Raw genomic sequence first — 22,442 nt, 5'->3', positions numbered from 1 at the left:
AGAGTGTACTGTTTGGTGATCGTTGATGCTGTTGTGCAACTCTCGTAGTGCCTCTGTTGCATTAGGTGGATGGTAAAGAGCTACAATAACAACTGCAGTGACCTCTCTCAGCAGACAGCACCTCACAATCATAAACTCCACTAAAACAGTGTTTGGACATTGCCATTCCTTGTTGACATAAACACACAGTTCACTGCCACGAGTCTTACCAAACAGTGATACTCCCTGTTGACTCGGCCTTAGTTTAAGAAAACAAACTACTTCATTCCATGTTGGGTAGTCCAACTAAGTTGTATATAGCCACGTTATTGTCCAGTGATCATACATTAACCAACAGGATAGATAAGAGAGTAGTTGTAGTGGGATTAGGTTTCGTACCTTGTACCTTCTTTGTGTTCGTTGTAGCTTGTTTGCTGCCCCGCTAGCCTAATTTATCAAATTAACCTCTCGTTCCCTACAGCTAACGCTACCTATACAAGCTACACTATTACGATGGCTTGTGTTAGCTGTTCCACTCTTGTAGACAGGGTGTCTCTACAAGAGAGACAATGTAGTGCTTCAGGCAACTGTGCCTCTGCAAGAGCACATACACATGCATCAAAGTGTGAAAGATATTACACATCTGACACTTTGCATGTTACAGGATGAAAACTAACGTGAAATTTTAAAAACTGCCATTGTAATAATGGTTCTGGTTTAGCTTGGTGTGGTTGCAGCCCCTGAGAAGGGGTTTGTGAGCTAATGGCATTTGCTCTCTTGAAACTTGAATCTTTCCTATTCTTTCTGTGCAACTGGAAAATGTGGGAGAGTTAATGTTCTATGAATGTGTTTTTTTTTTCACTCTGCAATCTCTTCAAGCTAATTACCTTCAGGTGCTAAATGTGGCGAAAATGTAATCCATTTGGAACGGAGAAATGTCACCTCCCCTTTGCCTATGTAACAAAATCAAACATAAGAAGGCAGGGTAGAGTAGATTTAATCAAAAATTGGACACACTGTGCCGAGCCTTGATTGGTAAATTGCTTCCTGTAGTTTCCCGCCTCACTGCTTATTTTGCAGGTCTTTTGGAGGTCAGCTGGTGAGCCGAGCAGATGTTTGATTGACATGGATCACAAAGATTGGCAAGATAGCATCGGTCTCAGGCCCGACAGCAAGCCTGTGAGCACGAGCATTAGCACAGCCTCGTCGGTAGATAGTGTGGTGTTAGCAGGTGTGGAAATGCTGATATGCCTGGCCTGGAGTCTCCCGAATGTAAACTGGTTTTCGGGCCTTTGCCAGCCCCGTTGGTATTCCTGTTGGCCTGCATGTCTCCTCCGCTGACGGGGGTTAAGCAATGCACTCTAGTTCGCTCAGATTAGCATCACCAGCCAGTGTTTACTGGGCCAGAGCTTCCAAGATCTGAGGCTAATCTTTGGGTGCTGGCATCACAGAGGGAGAAAAAGGGAACCCAGGCATACTCCATCACTAGCACTATGGGTGATGTGGTCCACTCCTGGACTGCATGCTCCAAAGCCCATAACACCTTAACGTGATGGTTTGGGTTATTTGTGTGAGGCTTATACATAGTCAGTGTATTACCTGCTGTGGATTCGGATCAGCGCCCACAGCACCGGAGCAGAGGCTGAGAGATGTGCTGTTGTGGAAGGGGTCAGCCGAGAAAACATCACAGAAAAAAAGCCAATAGCAGTTTAAGTGTACGCTCTATTTTGAATATCTTCCCTGCTTCACCTTGCCACCGAACAACCTTTCCTTTTCCTTCCATTTTTCTCAACCGCTGAACTACCGTACTACTACGCACAAATGCACCTACACTTAGCTCTGTATGACACCAACAGCTGATCTGCAGCGTAACACAGAGTGTGCCGGAGATGATTTGGGTCTCATTTACAGTGTGTGATTTATAGACATACCAGTTCTATGAATTACGAATTTACTGGAATGGATTCATCTGATTTGTTGTTTTTGCTCGACATAACATGAAGGTGAAGAACATTTAACATTATTTCTGTACTTGTCAGAAATACATGAAGGAAAGAAGAAGTCCGCTCTCACCCTTCTATGACCAAGAATGAATAGAGAGGTAAAGCAAACATGAGGCCACGGAACAGGGAACTGTACAACACACGGACTGTTTTTGTGCTGCTTAGAAACACAGCTGATAAGGAACATGACATTAAGAGGACTTGGCAGATGTCCCTTGGAACTCCAGCATTCTTCCAGACATTTTTCTAGTTAATCTTGGCGTAGGCTGCGATGTATAATTATTTTTCCTGTTAAAAAAACACATTGGACTCTAAGAAAAGATAATTTTCCCTGAGGACCTTTGTTCCAGGTCATACTCCTCTCTCTCCCCTTGTTTCCTGCCTGGCTATACTATCAGCTATCCATTAAAGACAAACATGCCAAAAAACACTCTTATCCCCCTCTATCAAATCTTTTCTGCGGATATTACGGAGCACATTTTAACGTAACCTAACCACCGTGATGCATTAGCCTTCAGGCAGACCAATAACAGTTCCCTGCGGCTCCTGAGGGATCACGCTTCTTTCAAAATAAGGAAGTGTGTCTATTGCGCCACCAAATTAAAACTTGGTTTTCCAATGGCTCAATTTGCATGTGTATAAAACATAAAACAACTCATGTGAAATTAGTTGACAGGAAATCTGGGGAGAGGAAGGGGTCCACAGAAAGACTCAAACAGGGAACGCTGCAATTATATTGTCAGCACTTTAAACTGCTATACCCCCCCGGGACACCCCCATTGTCTATACTGATTATGCCCTTTACATGTACATGTTCGTAGGTAGGTAGGTATTTGGAAGGAAACCAACAATATATCTGTCACCAACATACCTTATGACTTATCCATATTTATCATACAGAATCATAAAGTACTGTTTTCTGTTGTAGCTACTCAACAGTGACATTATGTTTCTTTTCTAATATAATATAAGAGAAGTATGAGAGCAGCTGTGAGTCTGTGTGTCCTGACCAGAGGCTCTCTAAAAATAGAGTAGGTGGAACATAATATGTAATATTGTAACACATCTATTGGGATTACCATATGCAGCTCAGCAATGTTGACAAGTGCAAACAGGAGATTCTTTTAGCCTGGAGTGATGTGATCAGTTGTTTCTGACATTTTAAGGTACATATTATAACTTTAAATTGAAGTGACATTTGAAAAAGTAATTACTGTTGCAATTAAAGAGTTTGCAAATGTTTGTGTTTGTTCACTCAGATGATTTAATCTACTACTGCCATGTAAGCAAAGGGTAGAACAGAGGTAGAATAAAGGTTGTGCATGTATAAGCATAGTGTAGAATATACGGTACATGTTGAATGTTCTACACAACTGTCAGGTTAAGAGAAGAAAAAATGTTGGCCCTGGCTGATGAAGATCACACAGAGGGCACTGGGAAGTCCTGGAACACAGCGGTAACGTATGTCTCCACAAATTCTTGCCAACAGGGTCAGTGTTAGATCTAAAGATGTCCACACTGCCCAACACCTCCCTGTCTGTACGTATATGATGGGATGGTTGAATGTTGGTGATGCAGCGGTACGCAACATCTCCACTATATCTTCTCAACAGACTCCCGCTCTCCAGAACATGTTGTGTTCAATATGTCTGCACTCGGGCACATTTTATTTTGAGAACAAGCAGAGACGGACCTTTGTTGCATCGTCTCCGCTCATCTCTTCTCTTCTATTAGTGCTATCAAATAACGGCATAAACATCCAATCACAATAATAAAAACACATAAAATCAAGTGTGGCTCTGTATTATTTAAATGCAAACTGAAATCAGTTTTCTTTTTACCTGGAAGAGAAGTATAATGTCAGCTTGTTTCTGAGCATGGACATAACTATAAAATAACATTCATAGTGACTGGAACTGGAATTGTGAACAGTTTTCAAGTTTGAAAAACAAAGCACTTAGTTTGAGCTGCCATTCGTTTATTCAGGACAGCTACACTGTCAGCCAGTAAACAGACAAATGTTGCTGCTGATTCAGCTGCAAGCTGCCACTTTTCACCAGGGGTGGGGGGGTGGGGGGGCTTTCTATCACTTCATGGAAGGTTGTACAGCTCTGTACGTTATGCTTCAGTCACATATCTTCCAAGATGAATCATGTCCTGCAGATCTTTGCCAACATGACAAACTGTACAGTGGTATCTTGCTCCTCGGCTATCAGCCGGATGGAACTGGCTCATCAGTGGTGACAGACTGAAGTCTCTCCACTCTCTCCTTCAAAACAGAACTGACTGAATCATTAGACCATACTGAAATAATTCCAGTGTGGATGTGCAATCAGGTCAGAAATAAAATGATATTCTCTGTCCCCGCAGTTGTTTATCGTAGTTTATTCAGCATGTGGCTGCGGATTAGCTGCTAAATGTTCATGACCTAAAGTGGATATTGCAGCTGTGTGACTGTTTATGGTTATCTGACCACTGTGCCTCTGTGTATCTGTACGGACGGTCTAATGTTAATGCTGCTGCTGCAGTATCTGCCAGCTGTCTGTGTGTGCACATGTATGCATGTTGGATTCATTATCTTTATGCAGTCCTTTCTTAAGCACTAATGTTTTGTCATTCCCTTTCCCATAGAAACAACTTCCTCCTTCTCAAAAACTGGAAGAAAAAATAAAATAAAGAACAATATAGTCACTGATATATTATATTTAATTATATATAAGTATTATTACAGTTATATTACTACCATACTATTTAGTAAAAAATAAAATAAATATACTATCACTACATACACAGACACACACTATCCACACTTACCCTACTTAATCGACACAATCTAACCTAACCTCCACTCCCTGACTCTTTTCATACATCCCCACATACATCATTATAACAGCTCGTTATTGTTGTCTGTATGTTGTCCATTATTGATATTATATGTTAGCGCTTGTCTTCTATGTCATCTTTGTATGTGTTTTTTGGTTTTTTTTCTTGATTAGCACAATATTTCCCCAATTAAAAAAGATATATAAATAAAATAGTATAATAATAAAATGTTATAATAGTAACAAGGTATGAAAAAATAATGATTATTATCATTAATTAGACAAGTGGGTGATATTGAACCTCAGTTTGTGTCTCAGTTGCTTCTGTAACTGTAGATGTACACCGTACATCAGTCTGAAATGACTGGAGAAAACCTGATATATAAAGTTCCAGTTGCAGTGTGTAGTTTACAAAACTGAGATCCTCAAACTCTCTCATACCTTACTCTTGCCACAGTATTGTACAGAATGGACCCATTTAGTAAAATCCAGACATGGTGGTTTTGGATGGGACTGGGCTCAGGGTAGAGCCCTCTTCACTGCAAACATTTTGGGCTGATGAAAACAGATGTTGGCCTGGATTCGGACATATGTTTTTTCCTCCTCACTGGTTTGCTGTTTTACAACCATGCATGCTCAGCCAGAGGCTGCAATTATGTGCGTAGAATGTGTAAGATCTGAGACAATTACAGGAAAGCATCCTCAATCTTTACATTCAAATAAAGAGGGAAGACTCAGGGAACACCTGCTGAGTGTGAGAGAAGAGTATTCATGGTGAAATAAGCACTTTTCTTTTTGAATGACTGGCCTCCATCTTATGATATATTAGTTGTTTATCATAACCCAGGCTCCCCTGATAATTAACCCTATATTTAGCTTTTACTATCACAAAGTGAGTCGTACTGCTTGGACTGAATATTGGTCTTGGCAACTGTGTTTGCATGTCTGGAAATCCACGCGTTCTTTCTTCCATGTGTGAGAACCTCTTACAGACAGATCCGCAGTGCTGAAAGAGGCACAATACTTTAGAGTGTCTTCCCCTTGACAGTATCAAGGCCACAGTGTTCTTCAGGTGAACTTATTACTGTGTTTGTATGGTAGAAAAGCGTTATATGAATGTGTGTGAATGGGTAAATATGGTTTCTACTGTAAAGTGTGTTGAGTGGCGATTGGGACTAGAAAAGTGCCATTTACCATTCAAAGAGGCATCGCTCATCCAGAGCAGAAGCCAGAAGTAAAGGTTGGTGAGGGTGCTGCAGCAACCCCACCTCCGGGTGGCATTATTATTAGTATTATAAAATAAGATCAATAATTTCCGCACTCTGCCGGGCACAATAAACCTATTCTTCCTTATATTATTACAAACAGTGCAGGCGTTTCAGGTGGTTTCTGAAATTCCATCCTGTAGTAATTTGTCTGTTAGCAGAAGTTAGAAGGTTTAGATTGCATCTAGCATGGAAAAAAATTAATTTCAAATCCAACCTTCAATCAACAGCAGCACTAAAAAACTCATCACTCATGGTTTTGCTCATGTTTTCTTATTCACTATGCATTTTTTAGATGCTGATATAATGTCATGATGCTGTTGAGATGTTATTTGCTACATTGCAAGGACTGAACGAAAGTTGTTGCATAACATTGTCACTAAGTGTAACTATAACTCTGTGGTTTTACCTGCCGAATAGCAAATGCACTGTGTGCATTCAAGAAAATCACATTGAAAGTTGCGCATTGCAGCAGCCTCTTACTAAAATTACATGAAAAAGAAAAACATAAGAATGGAAAAAAATGCCAGTATTTCAATTGTTTCTCATTATCATTTTAATGGTCTGAGCACACACACACACACACACACACACACACACACACACATACAACAGGACCCAAAAGTCAGATGACTGTCGACCACATCTAACGTAAAGTGTTTCTACCTGTACTGAACAGCTACACATGTGAATGAAGGATGAAACGTCTGCTGTCATAGCCTCCCTCGTGTGTAATCGCTACATTGGACGCATCAGTTGTAATATATATTTGCAAGTGACCAAATAGGTCACCAGATCCTCCAGAATCTGAAAGAAAGCCAATCTCTTCCTCATGATATTCAGAGTTAAACCAACATAAAAATGCACAGTTAGTACTTACTGAACACCTCATACTTCATGTTGGTAACCAACAGCAGAGAATGTGCTCATTCAGAACAGGTAGAAACTCTTTCACCTCGACCCTGGTTTCAAAATTTTTATGGTTCTGTTTAGGCAACTCATAACACTTGATTCAGGTTAGGAAAAGTTGGTGGTATTGGTTAATATTAGTTAACAGAATAAGTGCAACATGACACGAAACAGGGAAAGTTTAGCCCTCCTATATTTTACCAAAACTACAATCTTAACCAAAGTGTTTTAGTAGCTTAAAGGAGTTATTTGTAAGTTTTGCTATTGTTACAACGTTAGCATTAGCAGCTTTTTACTTACCAGTCTTCCAAAGAGCATCATCGTCATGTATACAAGAGGTAATAAAACATCCTCTGAGCGGACCTACTTCCTTAGAGCAGACTGGACGTGACAGTGACTTGGTATCGGAAAGTGACCAGACAATTTGGGCGCGTCTGAGCTAGCTGGTTAGCATGCTAACTTCAGTAGATGAAAAGAAGTGATAGAAATAGAAGCAAAGCAAGAGGGTTGGTGTCCACTGCTGGAGATCTGTCTTCATGAGTAAAGGAACAACGTTTAATGCTGAACGTTTCTGGGGAAGATGGGTTGCCAGGAAAACCAGTAAAACCGTACAGAGGATACGATACCTGGCATCAACCCTCACCACCCATGTATACACAGACCGGCGTTTCCTCTAGACTGGTAAATAAACAGCTGTTAATGCTAACGTTGGCTATGTAGCAATAGTAAAACTTATACATGGCTCCTTTTAACAGTTAAACTTTTTAATGCATCAATACATAACTACATGTTAAACTGCCTGAAACTTTAACTATTGCAGTGTAGCGTCACAGGAGAAATCTGGGGGTTAGTGACGTGATTAATAAGAACTGGATATGAGGACAAACAGTTCGCCTACAAAAATTTATATATTTGTATTAGTGTTAAATATTTTCTACTCTTCTGTGATCTTTGCTGATTTTGTAAAATAATTTAAATGAAACCAAGAAAAAAGTTGAGAGGAGAAATACATTTTTCACAAACAAAATATTCAATATTCAATATTCAACTCGGGGTCCCAACAAGACAGATTCTTTATAATGGATCACACGCCAAAAGGGTTTTAACAATGTGTTCTATTTTACAAGGTTATCGTGTGTTTTTATATAAAATTTTAATCTCCAAAATAACTTATACTTACAAAGTAATTATAGCTGTCAGATAAAAAAAATACAATATTTTCCTCTGAAATGTAGAGTACAAATATAAAGTGGCAAATAATGGATATAAAGTACAAAATGCCTCTAAATTGTATGCAATTACTGTATTTGAATAGTAATTAAATACATTCCAACGCTGGTGCGCATAATCTGTGTAGCAATTTTGTTTCCTCTCACACGCAATAGGCAGAACCGTTTACATTTGCTGTTGTTCAACTGGGTTCAAACGGTTAAAAACTACCAACTCACCATCCACATATTGTTTTGATGTCATTCATGTCTCCAAGCAGTCAGGAAAGCACATAAAACTTTCATTGGAATGAATGACCCGCCATGTTTGGTCCATGGACGGAGGTCCTCATTAGCGGATCAGATTCCTCTTAAATGACACTGGACGCTGGTACTGAGCGAGTCTTTACCAAACCGGCCCTATAAAGCCCATGTGAATAAAACAGAGCTGAGTGGTGAAGTTCCACAGTGAGGTCAGAGATGTGGCTGAGATTTTCTGCAGCATCAAAGATCCGTTGAAGCCAGCACTTCTGAGGCTAAAGCCCCTAGACAAAGAGCTGCGATCCACAGCGCTGTGGTTATCAGTGCTGGGTTTTGACTTGGTGTTAGGGGCTAGCTGGCTGATCAAACACTGATGTGTTGGCTCACATAGCTGGCAGCACATCCAGCCAGACAGCCTCAAAAGAGCCACAAAGCCTGATCAGGCCTCTGGACTCACAGCACTGTGCTGCCCACAAGCAGCTTCGGCCAGCCATTTATTTTGCGCTAATTAGCCGTTACAACATGAAGGGCTTTCCAATGAGCCACTGAATCCTGGGCAGTCGAAGCTCCCAGTGCTGACAACACAGGCCTGAGTCAGCCTGGAAGAGACGCTTTGTTCAGCCTCTCACGCACACATACATGCACACACATATATGCACACATGCTTGCACATAAACGCATGCAAATACTGGTTCACCATAGATTGACCCCACTGACCTTGATGTCACACTAACCTCCCCCACCTATATACACACTACACACAAATGCAAAATGCTACACAGACGTACTGTACACAGATATACACACGTGCAGTCACACACATGTATTTAAACACAAGTTAGTGGGCTCCTCCACTCATACATGCACTCACAGTGATGCACACATAAACATACACACAAAATCACATGTGCACGTGCAGAAATAACAACGAGCATTTTACTTTTCAATATAAGGTAGTTGAAAGAAGGATTGCATTAAATTGTACACGTCTACCTAATGAAGTGATGTAAGTGTTTGCACACGTATTTACACAAAATCCTGACCACACTTGTAAAACTTGTACACAAACTATATTTGCAAACATACTGTCTATGAACACCAGTCCAAATTCGCTCACAGCATCCTCTGGGATGAGGTCAAAGGTCATTGAGGCCATCCACATCCAATGCCAGAGATCATCTTTTAACAGAGACTACTTGTAATGACATGACAGAAGTCCCACACTCAGGTCAGGTGACAGCACCTACAACACTGCCACTGAGGAAGACTACGAGTTGTGGTTAATATGTAGGGCTGTGCGCTATGGCCAGAAATACCATCATAATATTATTTCCTATAGACTGATATTGGTAATTATCAATATATGCATTTAATAACGTCACCGTTACTTTTCCCCTGCACTCTGCACAAAGCTGTGGTAGTGCTGCTCTTGAGACATGTTACCATCCTGGGACTTTAAACCTGAATCATCCACTTTCATCTCTTCAAACCTGTTTTTTCCACCATTCTGACTGGCATCATGTCTTTAACTATAAAATATGCTGTGTCCAGCTTCTTTTTGAGCTCCTCATATTGGATAATGACCGTAAAGGCAGACACAAGCAACCAACGCTCGGGATTGAACGTTAACACAGGAGACTTGACTGTGAGCTAGGCTGCCAGTTTGTGCAATCTGGAGCCCAGGCTTTGCCTTTCTGTATACTGGGATGGTAAAGTTTGTTGTGTTTCCCGCCTTCGTCAGCACAGGCCGCCTGTATATCTTGCAATGGATATTGCTCTGCTGTTTATCCAGCTTTAAACCATTTCTAAATCACAGATGTTGTGTGATCTCTCTTTGTGCCCTTCATACAAAGACACTGTGTGAGTGTGTTGTTGTAACCTACTCTCTTTGTCTCTCTGGTTCTCTCTCTCCCTCTCACATACACACACAGGGTGAGAATCAGCTGATTTGTACAGCATCACCTCCCACCAGTCGGCAGCTACTCCATGAAGTCAACCGTGACTCTCCAGTCATCCGGCCTTCGTTCAACATCAACATCCCACCAACCCCCTAATCTCCCAGTTACATCCCTGCTCCAGTAAAGCAAACACAGGAAATAAGATACTACTAGGAATATTACTTACATCCCAGCCCCACCCACCACCACACTTCACCCAGGCTTTTCAGGGTCAGACTTCCATCAGTTTGCTGACACATGAGAACGGGGTTTGTCTTTGTTTAAATATCTTCTTTTAGTCCGTCTGTTTCTCCCCTATAGAAACTCCATGGATCCCTGAGGATACATGAGACCAACCTGTTTTGCTGACTGACACGCACCACTATTGGAAATCTATTCACCACTGGACACTCTAGCTGATCAGACTGATTTGAAACTGCATCACATCATTGCGGTTTTTAGACATTCTAATCATAACCGTGATTATCAAACAATGAATTTGCACACAATAACTAGATCAACAAATGCCGTGGCAAATTAAAAATGTACTGCAGTTTTAAATGTAATCACACAGTGGTTTAATTGATCCGTTTACAGTATAATTACACAATGCAGGTTTTTTAAGCAAGAGCAGATGTTTGTTAAACACTGAGTTTTAAGAGGAAACATCCAGAGAGAGTTAAAAAACAGCTGTGCTGGTGAAGGTATCTGTGGACATCTACTGGTATTTGGACAGTGCATCTATGGGCAAATACAAACTCCAAGCATCAAAAGATGCTGCAGTGTTGCTCAAGAGGAAATGATGTCTCATTTTTCTAAAAACATTTTTCCATGATTTCTCTCCTCACGTTGTCTCTTCAGTGGGAGGGACTAAAATGCATGTGAGGGAACTGGGATGAACCTTAGAACAAGATCTTTGTCTATATCAAAAGAGATTCAGTTGAGTTTTCTACAAATGTATTTTAAAGGAAATCCACTCTGGCAGCACTTTCGAAGTGTTTCTGGAGTGTTTCTGATCTCCCTCATGTACGTCCCACAGAAAAAACATGTTTACAATTTAAGTTTTTTTTTTTTTTTTTAAGTTTAATTATATTTGTCCCTCATGGGGCGATTTGTTGTGCAGCAAGAGAATGCATCTACATACACACATGTGTGAAGGACGATACATACCGTCACACTGCTAGACTCTACCTCCTGTCCCATAATTTGTTTTTCAAAGTGTTCGAGGGCTTCTTCTGAAGTAAATCACATTTCTTTCGTTTTTTTTGTACATTTAACAAATGTATAAAGCCACGCTGACTCTGACTCTGACTCTGACTCTGACGCTGACTCTGACTGTGACTCTGACTGTGACTCTGACTGTGACGCTGACTCTGACTCTGACTCTGACGCTGACTCTGACTCTGACTCTGACTCTGACTGTGACTCTGACTGTGACGCTGACTCTGACTCTGACTCTGACGCTGACTCTGACTCTGACTCTGACTCTGACTGTGACTCTGACTGTGACGCTGACTCTGACTCTGACTCTGACGCTGACTCTGACTCTGACTCTGACTCTGACTCTGACTCTGACTCTGACATGCATCTTTCTCCCTCTTGAGAGTTTGGTGAAACGTCATTCCCACAGGGAAATACATTAAATACTATACTACATTAAACTTCTGATGTTACCCAGTAGGCCGTTTGTCCTCCTGCCGCTGAGAGGTCAGCTGCTTCTGAAGACAACAATATCCTGAACTGAGGTCAGAGTCAGCGAGGACCAATGGATGCTTCTGTAGCTGAATTTGAAATATGGCATTAATCAGAATTATCAGGTGGAAACGCTTTATTTAATCAACCAGCGAAATCATTTCAGAGTCAACTCAATAAAACTAACAGCTGTTTCTCTGGCTGATCAGTCCAGAGTGTCTGTAATGCAAAAACCTTCACAGGAAATTAGAGCAAACAACAAAGATTGGAAATGTTAAATGACTGAAAGTAAGTTACAGAAAACAATGTGTGTTACTGTACAGGCAGCATTTCCCTCTGCAACGATAAAGTCTTTTCTTAACCAAGACCCTTTGAGCCTCATAGTCATTTGAGCCACTGTTAATATAGAGATATTGATTAGTGCTGCTTCAATAATATATTCAAATAATAAAAATATATCCAAATGAGAGAACACAAAAAGCCACTGTATCTTACTGAGCCAGCAAGATGCTGAAAAGCTTGTTTATGCTCTTGTTTCTAGTCATGTCGACTGCTGTAATGTTCTGTATACTGGCCGACCCTAAACAGCTACTGCTTAACTACAGACCATCCAGAAAGCTGCTACCAGGGTTTTAACAAAAACTAAAACGAGAGAACGTATTGCTCCTGTTGGCTCCCTGTATCTTACAGAATTGGTTTTAAAGTTTTTAAAGCACTAAATGGTTTCATCCCCTCTTATATCACAGACTCCATATCTTTCTACGATCCTCCACGAATCCTCCACAGCTGCATCTTTAACTATTCCCAGGGTCGCCACAAAAAACCTTTGGGGATGCTGCATTTAGCCGCGATGCCCCAAAATCATGGAAACCTCCGTTACATATCAGACTTGCTGACTTAGTGGACAGTTTTAAACATTAACTACAAACATATCTTTTTAACCAAGCTTATAACTAACAGTTGACTGTCTCAATTTATCTAAACATTATTTTATAATATTTTATTTTATATGATATGAATTATAATTATATTATTTTATAAGTGATATTTTAAAGTAACAATGGCTGTGTTAATGCTATTTTATAATCATTTTTTGAGCATATGCACAAACCAGCCTTTTGTATGTATATGGTTTTTTTAACCTTTTTATTTAGAAAGCATTTTGAGCTGCACTGTTTGCATGGAAGGTGTTATATAAATAAAGTTCATTCATTCAAAAAATGCCTCGTCATTCCCATCGCCCTATGTACGGTACAGTGGAAATGTTTGTACAGTTGTAACAGATCAACAACTGTGGGACCCTTGAATCTCATCAAATGCAGTTCCATGGCCTTTGTGTGTTTGGGCGCCCTCTGACAGGAAGCCTGAGACGGCCTGGAGAGGAGAGGCAGGGAGGATAAACGCTGGTGGCAGAGGTTTAGAAGCAGGACCTTTAATGAGCGCTGTGATTATAGTGAGGCTCAAAGTGGGTCACACACTTTGGGCCTGCTTGCACAAAGAGCAGGAGTGTTCTCATTGTGCAGGAAGATTAGGAGGTTGAGAGTATTATGGTAGGGCAGAGCTGTGCAGAGCCAGGCATGGCCAGGAGCTGCGACAATGCCTCCCAACACACAGCGCTGCCTCTGTCTGCATCTACTTCCATTACCTCATAGCTATGTGCATGCTGATAATATGTGATAATGTGTGGAAAGTAGTGCTATGTAGGGTAAGACTATGGAGCCAACCAGAGCCTGTACAGTGAGGTTCATCCACCTCTCATATGACGGCCTTTCCTTAGTAATTACATGGCTATTTACTGTGTAACTGAACAATACAACACTGGTAGTCTATGGAAAAGCCTCTCAACTCTTACCTTGCCAGTCCTGCCAGTGGATCCATCATTACAAATGTATATTAAGAAGAAAAGTTTTGTTCAAACCTATTTGTTCAAGCCCCAAGATACTAAACACTGTATGCTGGATGCATTTTGGGAAATGTGTTAAGCCTTCAAATGAAAAAGAACCTCTGAACAATTCCATTTTATCTTTTTAAAGCTATGTTTTTGTCCAATAGCCCCAAAACATATACACTCAGTGCCAGTTTATTAGGTAGACCCAGCTGAAACTAATACAACAGTCCTGCAATAAGCCCTACCTTTGTGAAGGTTATAATGTTCAGTTTTTGGTGAAACTGTTTTAGAGAGGTGTTCATCCAACTGTACATGTGTCATTTTGGAGGATGTAATTACATGATACATGAAGGTGACAAAGATCTCAAGTGGCTGTGGGAATGAGTCTTGTCCATCGGTCACAAAGGACAAACTTTATCAGTTTTTTTTTTGTTTTTTGTTTTTTTTACCATTATCATTCCTCACCTTAAAGGTGCTATTTGACCACCAAACATGGCTCTTGCGTGTGGTGGTGATTGTTGCTTCACACCAGCTTCAGCCATCGTTGTTTTTACAAGACAAGACATTATAATATGTCCTCTGAGCAGCACTACATCTTCAGGGCAGACTGGAAGGCTACAGTGAGTCACTATCAGAATGTGACAAGACGGGCCGGGGCTAGCCGGTTAGTATGCTAACTTCAGTGGAAGAAAAGACGTGATAGACAAGAGTTAACATTGGTGTTTGTTTCCACCTCTGGAGACAGCTGTTGGTGAGTGAAGGAAAGAAGTTTGATGCTGAACTCTCAACCTTTCTTCTAGACTGGTAAGTCCATGTAGTTATTACTGAAATTATAACGACAATGGTCTCCTCACAGTAAAGAAAATTGTAATTTTAACCCAAACCAAGATCTTTCCTCAAACAAGTTACTGTATGTCAAATGAAATGAAAGCGGTATTCATGTGTGGTGGTATATTTCCTGGTGTTTTAATTATGTTAACCATTCTGAAGATGTGAGTTGCCAAAACCGTTTGTAGAACTGTATGAGATCTGAACCAGGTGATTTATTGTCAGGATACAGTTTATGTCTATTGGGCCATAAATTATATTTTCATGTGGATCTTTGATTACTATAATTGGTACATTTTCTTTGTTTTGTTGCATATCTTATTGCATGTGTGTGTCTTGTTGCATCTATTGTTCATTATTTTTCTTCTCTGTAGAATATGAGATGGTGAGCCCTCTGAGAACTGCTTTTGCTGTCTCCCAAAGTACAGGTGCTGTTTCTGGGGAGCCATTCAATTCAATGACAGTGATAGGCCTTAATACCTCGCCTCTGTGGCTCACTTGGTAGTAGACATAGCATTTAGGCTTAGTCCTAACCGCAACAGCCTGGGTTCGATACCTCTGCCGCATGTCATCCCCCCTCTCTCTCTCCCCATCCTGTCTTGCGGCTTTAATAAAGGCAAAAATCCCATAAAAAAACAAATTTGAACTATTTTTCAAATGATTTGTTGACTCACTTACAATACCTGCTGTGGCCCACAGGTGGACACTACTGCTCTAGAGACATGAGCAGCCGCCGAAAGTTACATCGAAACAACAACCATTCCCAGGAGACGTGCTTTTGATCTTCATGTCACTCTGGTGGGACATGGCAAGATTGTCTCAGAATCCATCCGTGGTGCAATGCCCAAAGTAGCACTTGTTTTTGCTGATTAGACTTCTCAGTTCAAAGTTGGGTCCAGTTTCTCACCAAACTCCTTTACTGAGGAATCCAAAATGATAAAGTTGTGCACTTTTCCACCCTGACATGGGCACCAACAGGAGGGAGGGGAGATTTTAATTGATGATTTAAGAGACATGGTCTGTTTGATGGCACCTGGTTGTTGCTTGACGCCCTCCCAGGTGATACTCTTCATACTGGTACATTTTTCTATGGTGCTCTATACAGCCCATCCTGGAAGAGAGATCCCTGCTCATTTTCTCATCCTAATGCTTCTTCCACCTGACCCTTATCCACTGTGAGATGGCTCTTTAATTGGACAGGGAGGCAGCTTTATCTGCCATTACACTAAACTATGATGAGAATGTGTGTGGCTATACCACATGTTGTCACATGAAAAAACACTATTTAAGTATATATAAATATCCCAAAATACCCAAACCTAGAGCCACACAACTTTCCATCAAGAAATCTTTATTTACAATAAATACCCAACATGCAAATTCATCTAAATTCCTTTGAACGTGATATGAAGCTTGATGACTCCTGGCAACAGAGCAGCAATTGAAACTATGAGGCCAGACAGGAAACCAGACAGCCAGTCACACATGCAACATACTCAAACACTTCAACTAGTGCATACACATGCATGCACGCACACACATACACAGAGCTTCTCCTCATAAAAAGAGATTAAAAGTGTCAGGGGGCCCTCTCTTAATTTCAGCTTTAGACACTGTGAGTGTGGAAACATTCACACTTCCTATTTGAAAAGGGGAATTCCTCCTCGTATGAAAATCAGTAGATTTACTGGACTCTGATCAAAGGTGTATTTTATATGACAAGGCTTCCCTGTGACAAAACTTCTAAGGCTTTCCTGCTCTTTGAGGAACTCAGGTGGCAGTATATTACACTGTCTGACTCGGATAAAGTCTTTGCACTATTCCTCTGATTTTCTGAATTCTTTACTACTTTCATTCTGTCTCAACATCATCTACACTGCAAGGAAAGTTTGTGCCCTTTGTTAAACTAAATACTCTGAGCCAAAAAAAGAATACACGCTCTGAGCTCATATGGTCAAATAGGGAAACAAGCACAAAAGAAAACTGCTTTGGCTTTTATGGCCTGAGGCCAATTCTTTGACTTCGAAGGGCATAAATCACAACTGTGAATGGAAGTGGTCCAACATTACATAATACTGAAACAGAGAGGTTCACAGACGCAGAAGAAATCCATGTAGGAAAAGGAACAGGACTGCACAGAGTCGACCATTCTTCAGCAACCCTGGCTCCTATAAAGAATATTTACATGCTACTAATTTCTTTTGCCACGTACCTTTTAGAAGAAACATAATTGCTGCCTGGATCACATTCACTGGTACATTTGTTTCCAATCCAGGAAAAGTGATGTTACTAAACAGGTTGTGGATGGTTTGAAACTCAAAGTTTAGGACAACAGAGAGCAGAGTTCACATCCCGCATCCAACGCGTTGTTGGGTATATGATACTGAAAGACTTGATTTGTGTTGATGGTTTTGATTAAACTCTGAAAATGTCAACATGTCCCGTAATGTTCTTCAAGCCACAATCTTTTCTGAACCAACAACTGCTTTAAGTTGCCTCATCATGAAATATGTCGCCAATAAACTTTTTGAATATATGTTCAATGGGAGTCTACGTTCAGACTTATTGCAGTCCATTCATTTCAATAAGGCCACTGTGTTGACAGCACAGAGGTGCAGAGCCGAGCTCTGGCAAATAAATTCAGGTTTATCCAGCAAAATGTTGAACCTTCCAACACAACACAGCTTTTGCAACACCCTGCAATGTTACTGCATTGTTGTGCTGCACAGGTGCACTTCAGGACCTCACTGCTGAATGTGGTTCACAGGTACAAGCTCACGTCTGACCTCAATGAAAATTGCTGTGGTCAGAGGTACGACGTAAAAAACATATTTCCCATCAGCAATGATTCCAACGCACCACATTATCAGCTGATAGTAGCTTACTAACATGCAGACTAGATATTTGTGACAAGAGAACCTGGACCCAGTTAGACTGACTATAATATGGAGCCTGTCCTACTTGAGTCCTGAGTCAGGTCTCGGTTACTGCAAGCTGAGTGTGCAGTGAACACATACTAATATAGATAGATCATTTTCTCATTTTGTCTGTTTCTGTGACAAATGACAGATTAGAATTGTTGATCCTGCCCCAAGAGGTTGATTGACAATCAAGTGTCACCATGGAATAAATAAAAGAAGCCTCGTGGGGAAAAAGCAAAAAAAAACAAAACAAAAGGGAAATAAATAAAAAGACCAGCCTTCACATGGATACCAAGTGTTAGATAACTCTGCTTACACAGTGTGGAGGTGACAAAGCTGCTGTGTCTGACAGTCTTTGTGTGAACAACCAAGTGCAACACTATGAAGGACTTCCAGGAGAGACTGTCTGAAAATATGTGCTGGCTTAAGGTTAAACAGTTTGAATCTAGCTGCTGTGTGATAACTCTTGCATGGCAGCAGCGAAGGTGGATGTAGTGCAACATTAATATGCAGACACAAAACTAGGGTGGATGATTAAACCAAGTTTTAACAGCTATAACCTCAATCTAAAGACCATCTTGCAATGGGACCACACCAGACATGATACCCATCGGCATGTTGACATTCTGACCCATGAGTTTATGACATGAGTATTCAGTTTTCATGGGTTGGACCCCACCCATCCTAGAGCTCAGCCTTCATCTTTATTTCAGCTACACACCTGTTATGTCTTGTGAATGTATCTCGCAGGATGTGATATTATTGCACCGACAAAGATCTGTCCACAGACAGACAGAGACATATCGACCTGCCAAACTACTCAAAACCACCTCTGTGGTACTTCCTGCTGTGGTAGGCGTCTCCAGGAACACATTTTACCATGATGACACACACACACAGACTCACAAGTTCAATACAATACCAGCCACAAAACAAGCACTTCCATCAACTGCAGATCAGACCTGCATCTACAGTAGCGCCCAAAAGTCTGAAACCACTTTTCCATTAAAGTGAATAGGAAAGTGAGAAAGTGAGTGTGTGTGTGTGCATGTGTGTTAGAGAGCGTGATACATAATTGTACTCACCCACAGTATCACAGGGTTCGTCTTTATGAACGCAGAAATCTGTCCTGAAAAGGAAAAAAGGCAGAGTTTATTTTACTGTCTATCTATTGAAAATTAGACAACCATTCATGTAGAATCCACCCACACAGACAAGACTCTCGGGCAAGGGTTATGCTGAAAAACAACCAGGTAACCAACTATATGGAATGGAAAAATAGTGTTTATAGCTGTTCTGAACAACCACGCTGGAAGGTGTGGTGAAAGCCAGCTGTCATAGAGAAGGGCGAGACGCAATAATCGTTTCGAAATATGGGTACAACAGCAAAAACTTTTCCAACAGTCTCTCCTGGAAAACATTCACAGTGTTGTAAACATATTTACAGTTGTAAACACTGACAGTGTCAGAGGTGGTTGTGTGAAGAATGGAAAAACAAGACCCAAAAGAGAGAAGAGTAGCTTTGGGCTCCCAGTTACACTTAAAATTTTGATTATGGGAGACTCCCACTTCTTCTTCTTCTTCTCGACTGAATCGCACTTCAGAGCAAGGTTATCCTTGACTCTTCAGGTAAAGACCAAAACCAATGGTAAAGGAACATTCATACATTTATAAGGTAAAATTCCCCAGGAAAGTTTTCTTGACATGTACAGTCTTCCTATTGGCTAAAAGATGTTGGTCTTAGTTACGTCGTTACAGGAACTTTCATCGTTCTCCAGATATTTTGGGGGGGTTAAAGTAACCATGGAGGACCCATAAGTGCAGGTTTCTTGAAGGTACTGTTGGGAAATAAGGTTAAATTAGTCCTGTGGCCTGCAGTTTTAAAGGGGCTACAAATCGCCAAACATAATTCCCTGCCGAAAGCGGGTGGCGGTGACTGTTGCTTGACAAGAGCTTCGTAGTTTTGCTAAATCTTCAAGGCAGATTGGAGGCTACAGTGAGTCGCTATCGGAAAGTGATGAGACGGTGCCTGGGCTAGCTAGTTAGCAAGAAAAGACGATGATGATACAAGAGTCAACATTGGTGATTGCTTCCACCTACGGAGACAGCTGTTGGTGAGTAAAGGAATTAAGTTTGATGCTGAACTCACGTTTCTCCCAGACTTGTAGGTAAACAGCTGTTAATGCTAATGTTAGCTATGTAGCAATAGCAAAACTTACAAATAGCTTCTTTAATGTCATTTAATGTAATAAGGGATTAGAAATATAAGTATGAACACATCACTGGTTTCACAAGTTGCTGTAGAACTTAATTCAGCCCAGTCCAGACTTCTGTAGAGAGTTCACTACCTTCATTTAAAGTTCTGGTCCCGGATGGGAAATAGTAAAACTCACTAGCTAAGATGCTTTCAATGAACACTTCACCCCCCAAATGGAGGTTGCTACTAATACTCATTTAAAAAGGTTATACAATAATGTCAGTCCTTCCTTTCACCACAGTAGCAGACAACTGAGATTTTCTAGAATGCTGACATTTGATTATCATATACATATATATATATATACACTACTGTTCAAAAGTTTGGGGTCACTTAGAAATTTCCTTATTTTTGAAAGAAAAGCACTGTTTTTTCAATGAAGATAACATTAAACTAATCAGAAATACACTTTAAACATTGTTAATGTGGTAAATGACTATTCTAGCTGCAAACGTCTGGTTTTTAATGCAATATCTACATAGGTGTATAGAGGCCCATTTCCAGCAACCATCACTCCAGTGTTCTAATGGTACATTGTGTTTGCTAATTGCGTTAGAAGGCTAATTGATGATTAGACACCCCTTGAAAACCCTTGTGCAATTATGTTAGCACAGCTGAAAACAGTTTTGCTGGTTAGAGAAGCTATAAAACTGACCTTCCTTTGAGTTAGTTGAGAATCTGGAGTATCACATTTGTGGGTTCGATTAAACTCTCAAAATGGCTAGAAAAAGAGAACTTTCATATCGTCACCTTCCTAAAATAATGGCCTAAGTCATGTTTTGACAAAAATGTTTTTTTTGCCTAAATCACCCCCTCATGATGCTGGCCACCTCTGGTAAAATCGCCTGAATCCTCAGTTGAGGGGAACATGCAATTCTACCCCCGGTTGTATAATGGCCTATGTCAAAAGTGTGACTCTTTTGTTGAGTTTTTTGTGTTTCCTGAAAAACCTGAAAAAATGACTTAGGCCATTATTTTAAGAGGGTGTCGATATGAAACTCGACAGTCTATTCTTGTTCTTAGAAATGAAGGCTTTTCCATGCGAGAAATTGCCAAGAAACTGAAGATTTCCTACAACGGTGTGTACTACTCCCTTCAGAGAACAGCACAAACAGGCTCTAACCAGAGTAGAAAGAGAAGTGGGAAGCCCTGCTGCACAACTGAGCAAGAAGACAAATACATTAGAGTCTCTAGTTTGAGAAATAGCCGCCTCACAGGTCCTCAACCAGCAGCTTCATTAAATAGTGCCCACAAAACGCCAGTGTCAACGTCTACAGTGAAGAGGCGACTCCGGGATGCTGGCCTTCAGGGCAGAGTGGCAAAGAAAAAGCCATATCTGAGACTGGCCAATAAAAGGAAAAGATTAATATGGGCAAAAGAACACAGATATTGGACAGAGGAGGATTGGAAAAAAGTGTTATGGACAGACGAATCGAAGTTTGAGGTGTTTGGATCACACAGAAGAACATTTGTGAGACGCAGAACAACTGAAAAGATGCTGGAAGAGTGCCTGACGCCATCTGTCAAGCATGGTGGAGGTAATGTGATGGTCTGGGGTTGCTTTGGTGCTGGTAAAGTGGGAGATTTGTACAAGGTAAAAGGGATTTTGAATAAGGAAGGCTATCACTCCATTTTGCAACACCATGCCATACCCTGTGGACAGCGCTTGATTGGAGCCAATTTCCTCCTACAACAGGACAATGACCCAAAGCACACCTCCAAATTATGCAAGAACTATTTAGCGAAGAAGCAGGCAGCCGGTATTCTATCTGTAATGGAGTGGCCAGCGCAGACACCTAATCTCAACCCCATTAAGCTGTTGTGGGAGCAGCTGGTACGCAAGAAGTGCCCATCAAGCCAATCCAACTTGTGGGAGGGGCTTCTGGAAGCGTGGGGTGAAATTTCTCCGGATTACTTCAACAAATTAACAGCTAGAATGCCAAAGGTCTGCAATGCTGTAATTGCTGCAAATAGAGCATTCTTTGACGAAAGCAAAGTTTGAAGGAGAAAATTATTATTTCAAATAAAAATCATTATTTCTAACCTCGTCAATGTCTGGACTATATTTTCTATTTAAAATGCAATATTCAGATATAGTTAAAAGTGGACTTCAACATTGTCACAACAAAGAAGTGTTTTATATTGCCAGGGTTCTGCCCTTGGCATATATGGTGTAAATGGAAACACATGCATATAGTGATGTAAGTAGATGTAAGAAAGTATGTAAGTTAGCTCCAAGCTCTCATTTCACTGATTTGGTCATGGCACCAAGCCCTTGATCTCTTCAAAGACAGGGATAAGCCAGGGACACATTTATGTATTCTGTTAAATGCCACCTTCCCTACACACCAGCCATTGCAGCAATTGTGAGCGCTATGTAGCATTCTGAATCTGGCCCTGTTCAATCTGCAGTTCCACAGTTAATCAACGTAATGTGACACTGCGTTGAACCTGGTTCAACTTTTGTGACAG

General features: G+C 40.8%; 1 protein-coding gene across 3 annotated transcripts in view; it reads right to left on the bottom strand.

Moving 5' to 3' along the window:
* The window catches only part of adamts17 (ADAM metallopeptidase with thrombospondin type 1 motif, 17), a 135,511-nt gene that overhangs the window by 69,394 nt on the left and 43,675 nt on the right, over window positions 1-22,442 (bottom strand). For all 3 annotated transcript variants that reach the window (XM_023393247.2, XM_087170156.1, XM_087170155.1), the window contains exon 7: window positions 18,799-18,842. In XM_023393247.2, coding sequence (XP_023249015.1) covers window positions 18,799-18,842 — 44 coding nt within the window. The remainder of the gene's footprint in view (window positions 1-18,798; window positions 18,843-22,442) is intronic.

This window comes from Seriola lalandi, unplaced genomic scaffold (genome assembly GCF_002814215.2).
Source record: "Seriola lalandi dorsalis isolate HSWRI2012SDOR001 ecotype SW California unplaced genomic scaffold, Sedor1 jcf7180002054931, whole genome shotgun sequence".
Taxonomy (NCBI): domain Eukaryota; kingdom Metazoa; phylum Chordata; class Actinopteri; order Carangiformes; family Carangidae; genus Seriola; species Seriola lalandi.
This window is presented reverse-complemented; position numbering and strand designations above follow the sequence as displayed.